At 48.1% G+C, this 7,906-nt stretch overlaps 2 protein-coding genes across 4 annotated transcripts in view; one reads left to right on the top strand and one right to left on the bottom strand.

The window, feature by feature from the left end:
- Positions 1 to 705: 705 nt before the first annotated feature.
- zar1l (zygote arrest 1-like) lies at positions 706 to 2,074 on the top strand. Its single transcript, XM_061802387.1, has 4 exons — positions 706 to 1,301; positions 1,397 to 1,489; positions 1,573 to 1,647; positions 1,862 to 2,074. The coding sequence occupies exons 1-4, from the start codon at positions 753 to 755 to the stop codon at positions 2,003 to 2,005; spliced, it is 861 nt and encodes a 286-aa protein (XP_061658371.1). The 5' UTR covers positions 706 to 752; the 3' UTR covers positions 2,006 to 2,074.
- Positions 2,075 to 2,631: 557 nt separating this feature from the next.
- Positions 2,632 to 7,906, bottom strand: part of fryb (furry homolog b (Drosophila)) — a 55,362-nt gene continuing 50,087 nt past the window's right edge. For 2 of the 3 annotated variants that reach the window (XM_061802381.1, XM_061802383.1), the window contains 8 exons: positions 7,338 to 7,542; positions 7,076 to 7,225; positions 6,904 to 7,002; positions 6,210 to 6,293; positions 5,158 to 5,175; positions 4,891 to 5,001; positions 4,505 to 4,752; positions 2,632 to 4,428 (listed from right to left, as the gene is read on the bottom strand). In XM_061802381.1, coding sequence (XP_061658365.1) covers positions 4,170 to 4,428; positions 4,505 to 4,752; positions 4,891 to 5,001; positions 5,158 to 5,175; positions 6,210 to 6,293; positions 6,904 to 7,002; positions 7,076 to 7,225; positions 7,338 to 7,542 — 1,174 coding nt within the window. In that variant the 3' untranslated portion in view covers positions 2,632 to 4,169. The remainder of the gene's footprint in view (positions 4,429 to 4,504; positions 4,753 to 4,890; positions 5,002 to 5,157; positions 5,176 to 6,209; positions 6,294 to 6,903; positions 7,003 to 7,075; positions 7,226 to 7,337; positions 7,543 to 7,906) is intronic. The other variant, XM_061802382.1, reaches the window with a different exon arrangement.

The raw sequence follows: 7,906 nt of genomic DNA, 5'->3' as shown, positions 1-7,906 counted from the left end.
GTGGGGGGGGGGGGGGAGCTTTTAATGAACAATTGACAGGTAAAAAAAAAAAAAATGTAAATAGATGCTAACCAGTGGTGGCCATTTGGGTGCTACTTATATTGACAACGTTGACAAGATTTACACGATTATAAATACTTGCTTTTATAATAATTTCTCCATTTCCGACGTGACTTGAACGCGCAAACGGGCCATTTCGGTTCAACTCGGGCTCGAATCCGCGTTCAATTTGCAGTAGGAGGAAATCGAACGGACACAAATAGTGTCCTGCAAAGCCCGAGAAATAAACGGAATCAATGTTTGCTTTCTTTGTCTTTGTGGTAAAAAAAAAACAAAACAAAACAAAACAAAACGTGGTATCCCGGTAGGGGGCGCTCCAACAGAAGGTTTGGGAAGGCTGCCATCATCTGCACTGCAGAGCAGGAAGACAGATGACTTTAATATCCTCGTGAAAAATTTACGTGACGTATGCCGACAGGGATGACCGTTTGCTACTCAACGGCTGCATTGCATTATACAAATTATTTTTCACTACAAAAATAGCGGCATCTTCACAAGATGATGCATTTCTTTCAGGATTTTTTTGTGTGTAAAACGAAATATTAAAAAGTACGTGTTTTCTATGACACACATCTATCTGTGAAAAACAACGTGTTCCCAATTAGCTAATTGGCGCCCTCCCTAATCCAATCACATGTTGTATAAAACTCGATCGGGCGCGCCCGCCTCGGGTTTCACTCTATGGCTCCAGGATGGAGGGCTTCCCGTCCACCTCCCCTCCACCCTACGGCGTGCTGGGTGTCCCCGCTGCGGCCCCCACCGCGGGGGGCGTCTGCTGGGCCAAGCGGGACCAGGTGCGGTTCGTGACGCCGCACGGCGTCAACTACCTGGAGCTGTGCAGGGCTATCTTGGCCCAGGCGGCGTCGGCCAGCGGGACCCGGACCCGCGAGTGCGGCGTGCAGGTGAACGCCAAAGTGGACAAGACCGTCCAGTGCTCCCTGGGGCCCAAGACGCTGCAAGGCCCGGGGGAGGGCGACCTGCAGCCTCACCTCCATCCCAACGAGGAGGAGGAGGAGGAGGGCGAGGCTGCAGGGAAGTCGCCGCCTCCGGTGAGCCAGTTGCGCTTCTTCACCCGGCCGGTGTCCATCTACTCGCCGATGCTGGAGCACCGTTTTCCGGCCAAACTGAGTGACAGAAAGTCTGAGTCACGTGACGAGCAGGTAGAGGAGGAGGAGGGTGAGCACCCGGATGAAGACCACAAGACCCCAGTCCCTCGTCCCAAGCGGGGCTCCAATTTACAGGTTTTTGACAATTGACCCACGTTTCGTCATTGGTGATATTTTCGTGACAACCGAGCCCGTGGACATTTCTCCACTTTCGTTCACGTGCTGTGCAGTTTCTGGAGCAGAGGTACGGCTTCTTCCACTGCAAGAAATGTAACATCCGGTGGGAGAGTGCTTACGTGTGGTGCATTTCTGGAACCAACAAGGTATGGTGTAATGTACATCAATATTTTTTTCCTGCATGTAATGCATCGAGCTTTTTGTTTACAACGTGGTGGATCATCCGCAGGTGTACTACAAGCAGCTCTGCCGGAAGTGTCAGGTGGGCTTCAACCCCTACAGAGTGGAGTCCATCATATGCAAGGTAGCAATCAAAAACAAAAAGGGGGGGGGCAGTGGCTTTAAAAAATGTATATATTTATTCGCAAATGTGCACACATGTACTTGAATATGGACAATGTTATGTATCTTTTTGGGATTATAACATTTTTATTATTTTTTTTTTTTGGTGGTGAGGCAGTCAATTCCATTTTTTGGGAAGGAGAAATTCTTAACTTCTTCTCGACGCCGCTGTGCAGGGTTGCTCCGAGACGTGCTGCAGCTGCGAGAGGAAGCAGCGGCACATCAACATGACCAGGCCTCACCGCCAGGATCTGTGCTGCCGATGCCGGGGCATGAAGGTCTCCTGCGACGCCACATACAGCTTCAAGTACATCATTTGATGTTGTGAGGATGCCATTAGTGTGGGACCTCTATTTTTTTTGGTAAGGAATAAACTAAGTGCATCCCAAGTAAGGACTGAGAATTTGTTCCCACGTTTTAACCATCCCGTTATGCGTGTTTTTCTGCATGAATTTAATCATGTTAAAGTACCCCAATGTGTCAGACACTCTCAACAATTCAATAATTATAGTTGACACTTGCACTACATAATGTGATCAGAACCACACTTTGAGATAAAGTACTGCCTCTGTTTAAAGCTCACCTAGTCACAACACCCTAGCTCCACCCCTCCTGTTATCACAGGAACAAAAGCTACACTCAATGTTAAGTGTCCTGTCACTGATAATTTGTGGATTTTTGACTAAGTGAGATGTGGTCTTCTTCGTAAAGAGCTTCCGTGTCAGAAGGGGCGTCTTTGTCTCCCACAGTAACGCCCACAGCGTGTTTTCAACGACGAATGTCCAGGGTGATGTCACGGGCAGGAGATGCAGCCAATATGGCGACCACTCGGATGTCAAATGACGCGCTCTCCGCTCACATTTATTTTTTTCGTATAGACATTGAAGTGAATAATATTATGCATTTTTCATTACAATATCTATTTTAAAATGTTTATAGGGATGACACTAAACCTTTAAAGCAACCTAAAGGAGGATAAGTGCTATAGAAAATGGATGCATGGATTGTTTTAACACTTTTACTTTGGACACCAAGTTGGACAGAACTGAAAATGACCACACAATGTCTGTAAAAGTATTTACAACGTGGACAAAACCTACAGTTTCAATCTAAAAATCTTTTCTTTTTTTTTTTAAAAATGTGCAATATCTCGTTCATCAGCATGCGCACGCACACACAAGAAATCATACCCACGTGAGATTAAAGTTCCTTCAGTAGTGCATACAAACTGATCATCTCTCAGATTTGTCAGTAATAAATATTTGCAACACTCCCTATAGGACGCATGCAGGTCACATGACTGATGAGGGGTGGGGAGTGATCAGTAGTCGCACACTTTTGAGGGTGCTGAATGTCAGCACACAGGCGCTCAAACACAAACAGACTCTGTTGGACTTACTGGCATAAACACATACACATATACACTCTCTCATACACGAACACACAGATTGCTACACTTTAAACATCCTGACAAAAACACGGGAGTGTCAGCGAGAGGGCGTGACAGTGCCAAGGTGCTACAGAGTCACTGCGGCGGTAATAAAAAAAAAAAAAAAAAAACCAGCCGGTGTGTTCTTGATGTCTTTGACGTTTCAGTCATCTTGGGTCAAGTCACTCTAGCATTTGGAGTCTCTCACGGTAGAGTAACGCTTGATCCTGTAGGTCCGTTTAGTGCAATTTGGACATTAGGGAGGGGGGGATTGGGTGTGTGTAACGGGACGGGGGCTTTCCGCCTTCCCCGCAAATCAGACGCAGTCTTGGCGTCCCAATTAGCGCTAGCGTCAGACGTTCAGACGTCAAGCGTTCAGGAAGCCACCACCGAGGCGGGGTGCCCCACTTCGGATGTTGACGGAACAAATTCCCGGCATGGTGAGGGGTGTTTCTTTGAGATCCATCTCTTATTCTGTGTACTAGTATGTCCATTGTCCTCACGAGTTACTGGATATTATGGATATCCAGTCTCAGGGATGTCGGGGGGTTCGGCGTTGAGGAGCCGCCCTACTTTCAGGAGGGGCACAGTAGCATGCCCCACCTTGCCCAGGTAGCGAGACAAGGGTGTGCCGGCACCCCATATTGGGCAGCAGCAATCCCACGCTGCCACCTCCCCTGTGCCCTCAGGATGGGGTAAGGTGAGAGGCCCGGAGGCCGGAACGGAGTGGCGGTTGACTACGTGGTGAGGATATTGGGGTGGTGACCGAGGGAGGTGCTGGAACAGAGAGGTGTCAGGCGGTGGGCCGGGGTAAGATGGCAGATTTGTTTGTGATGCAACAGTTGGTACAGCGTCCCATTTGTCCCCGTGGGTAACAGGCAGCGGGCGTCTTCTGAAGGCATCAAAATGCCGCCCCGGTCCCGTTAAATTAACGAGGGGATGAAAGTCTAGAATTGGTTGCGGAAAGGGGCGGGAACCGTAGTTTGGAGGCGTACGGGAGGCGGCTCCTCGGTACGCCGCCCCGGGGTCCTCGGGGGGCTCCCTGAGTGCTGCTGTCAGAGACTGGTCCCGGAGGCGCTGGAGTCGGGGAGGTAGGTCGTGACCACGCGGTAGCCCTGAGCGCGGCGGATCATGTCGCGGATCTCGCCGTTCAGCTCCAGCAGCTTGGAACAGATCAGGCCCAGATCCTGACGGGAGCCCACCAGGGCGATGGTGCCAGTCTGCCCCAAGGTCTGATGCCGGAAGTACACGTTGAGCAGAGTCTGGACTTCCTTCTCAGAGCTGCCACCGAACACGCCGTGAGGCCACCGACGTCTGGAACAAAGACAAAGTAAGATCTCAAAATCTGGCTTTAACATTGTGATATTTAATATTTCCTCCCTTTGTGTACCTGCACTCCTGAATGTAACGAACAGCCTTGGTGAACTCCTGGTTCCTGAGACACTCCAGTATGGCTTTGACTGCCGCCTCCGATGACGGGAAGCTGGGCACCACCATGGCGGCCATGTGGGCAGCGTGGGCGTGGAGCGAGTGGGCCGAGTGGGCCGAATGTTCGTGCTCCAGGTCGCTGGCCACTGCCGCCTCCGCCGCCTGCAGGCTCGCGCGAAGCTCGCTCAGCTCCCGAGACATGTTCAGCAGCTGCGACGACACCAATGGAGACATGACTTATTTTTGATTTTCCCTTCCTGGACATGTCCCTCAAAGTACCAAGGTCTTGCAACTTTAAGGGGAAGTAAGACTTAAAACGTCCTTCTCATTTCCAGTCGATCCGCTCACCTCAGGCACGGAGCTGATGGCGTGAACCTGCCCGATAAGCGAGCAGTAGGACTGGAAGAGCAGCAGGAGTTGGAAGTGCAGCTTGTAGAGCCTCTGGCACAGCTCCAGTTGCTGCGAGAATGAAAACGAACAGCAGTCAGGATCAGTCGCGCGCAACGGACACGGCGGCGACGACGACGACGGCGGCTTTGAAACGTGGTTGTGGCAAACAGGCATGCAGAATTGATGAGCGTTTTTTATTCGGAGAGAGCAAAGAGAAGAACTTACAGCCAGAGACTCCATTTGCTAGACAGCGTGAAAATGTGTTAGAGGAAGAAAAGAGTGTCAGTCAGGCACATGCCAACGAACAGAGCTAGAACCAATGGTGCCAACTCGGGTGTCAAGCTCTCAAATGAGATATGACTTGGCAGCTAGGCTGGACAAAGTTAAAGCACAAAAGAACAATGTTGCCTGGAGAACTAGCACACCAAAACCAGAAGGCAAACAGCGGTACAGCTTTAGCATAGACCTGTGTTAGCTTCTGATAAGAGTCTCATCATGTTTGGCGAAGGTATCAACGTAAGGATAGGGCGAGTTTGTGGTTGATAATGTGATTTTTCAGAGATATATTTAGAACAGGGGTACCCAGACTTTTTTTACCCCAAGATCTACTTTTTAAGCAGCCAGCCTCTCGCGAGCTACCGAGGAGGGATGATAATGCTCCCAAACCATTTTAAGGTTAATGTTATGTTGCCTCCTGAATTTTGAATACAAAATTAGCTTTTTGTGCACTGTATTGTCTGCACTTTCATCCTGGACCAGGCCGTGCCAAGGTGGAATTTGAAAATGACACACCATCTTATCCTGCACTTTGTACTTTGGCTTCAGACCAGACCTTTCCCACTCGAGAATATCTCGTCCAGTTTAACCACTTTTTCTTTGATTATTCATATACTCCGACTGTCGTTGCATCTTAAAACAACAGCTGTTCTTTTTTTAACTTTCTCCATTAATATCGAAAGTAAACATAAGCAGCACGTCCAGGTCCTCTTTGCTCTACGTTGCCCAGACTGTCTTGCTAACTAAAGCAACAGTTGTGGACGCTGTCATTATAAAACACATTGATGGGCTACGTAAGTACTGTAACATTTGTAATTATGAGCGTACGTCTTTAAGAGTGGGGGCGGGGGGCGGGTGTAAGGTAAACTAGAAAAATGAGTGTGTAGTGGAGCAGCGGTCGTTGTTAGAGAAAGTTCCATGTGCTGCCTTAAAGAAACCAGTGACTTCTTCTTTTGATTTTTTTACAGAATGTATGTGAATTATGCTCATGTTTTCCTTACTTTCTCCTCGGAGTCTCCGGGCTGGCATGTGACCACGCTGTCGCTGGGGCACCTGGGAAATGTGTCCTTACAGCTGCGCAGCCACTGAAGGAAGCAACAAATCACAGGAACTTTTAGTCCATGGTACTATTTAGCATATCACAGTTGTGGTTTTATACAGCTAGTGTACCATGGTGACATCATATTTCACATTTAATATAGCGCATTTAATGTATTTAGAACCACTCTATCATAGTTGAGGTTTGGTACTTGTTGTTGTAGTGACTTTTAGTTTTTGGTACTTGTAGTTCTGAAATAATACAATTTCAATTATACTTGTAGTTTCTGGAACTTTTAGTTTCCGGTACACATACTTGTAGTATAGTAAATTAAACTTTTTGATACATGCAGTTCCAGGGCAATATTTGGTACTTGTAGTTGCAAGAACCTTTAGGTGTGGGTACTTGTAGTTACAGGAACGTTTAGTCTTTAGTTTGAGTAATTCTACTCCGATTACACTTGTAGTTTCTGGACTTTTTACTTCAGGGCAAAAGGATTTCCAATAACCTTTAGTTCTTGGTACATTTGATTATTGGTAACTGTAGTCCCTGTAACTTTTAGTTCTTGGCACTTGCAGTTCCAGGAACCTTTATTTCTTGGTACGGTATTTGTAGTTCCTAAGGCCCAAACACAAAATGGTCCTCAAGAGTTTTACCGTGACAGCCGCATCCTCCTTGGTGTTGTACGTGTCCAGGTACTCCTGCAGCTCCAGTGCGCTGAACTTCATCTTCTCTAGGAGGCCGTAAGACATGATCTGAAGTGCAGGGGGTGTGAGGACAGAGTCAACAACTAACCTGAATCGGGTCTCTAGCGTGTGTAGAACTCACGGTCTCTGCATCGATGTAGATGGTGGGGCAGTCGGAGCAGGTGGTCAGCATCTGAGAGGACTTGAGGAACTTGGAGCCGATCCCCCTCAGGCCTTCGCCCAAGTAGGAAGCCACATCCGTGGTCAGGGTGCAGAACTTCCCCTGGAGGTTCTGGAGATGGAGAGGTGACGAGAAGTTCAAAAGAGGGCACGGAAACCTCCGCAAAGCAAACGGGGAGTCAGGACTTTTCCAACGGTGCCAAAAAACCTGTGGGAGGCCTCACACTGAAGAGTGACGAGAAGACCTGGAAGGTGTAGACGGCGCAGGAGCCGTCCGAGTCGGTCACCAGCTGGTTGACGTGACAGCGCCACGCCTCCTCGGCGTCGTCGCACACGGCTGGCTGGAAGGCGGCCAGGATGGCGGAGAAAAACGGGGACGGCGGAGGCGGGAAGCCCAAGTCTTCCAAGTCGTCCACGTCGTCGCGTAACCTGTCGCCGTGGAGACGGGAAACAAGAGCTGAGTTGGCCTCTTCTAAGGTCTTTTGCTTTCGTTATTGCACTTCAAATGTGCTTGTGTCAATGTGACCAGGTAAGAAAATGCAACACTGAATGAAAATACGTACTTAACAAAAGCAAAAGAACATATATAATGATTAATATATTTTTTGGGATATATAAAAAAAAAAAATCCAGGCTGGCTCAATATTATTAGCAATTAATAAGGACTTTTTATTACCCCCCCGCCAAAAAAAAATCTAATAAGAAAAAAAGAACAAAAATAAGTTCAGCAGAGGTAGTTTTAGACCAATTGAAAGACATTTTTCTAGACTTTTAAATAGGTTTATTGAAATTT

The sequence above is a fragment of the Syngnathoides biaculeatus genome, chromosome 18 (genome assembly GCF_019802595.1).
Source record: "Syngnathoides biaculeatus isolate LvHL_M chromosome 18, ASM1980259v1, whole genome shotgun sequence".
Classification (NCBI taxonomy): Eukaryota; Metazoa; Chordata; class Actinopteri; order Syngnathiformes; family Syngnathidae; genus Syngnathoides; species Syngnathoides biaculeatus.
Note: the sequence above shows the minus strand (reverse complement) of the source record. Positions and strands in the feature narration are given on the sequence as shown.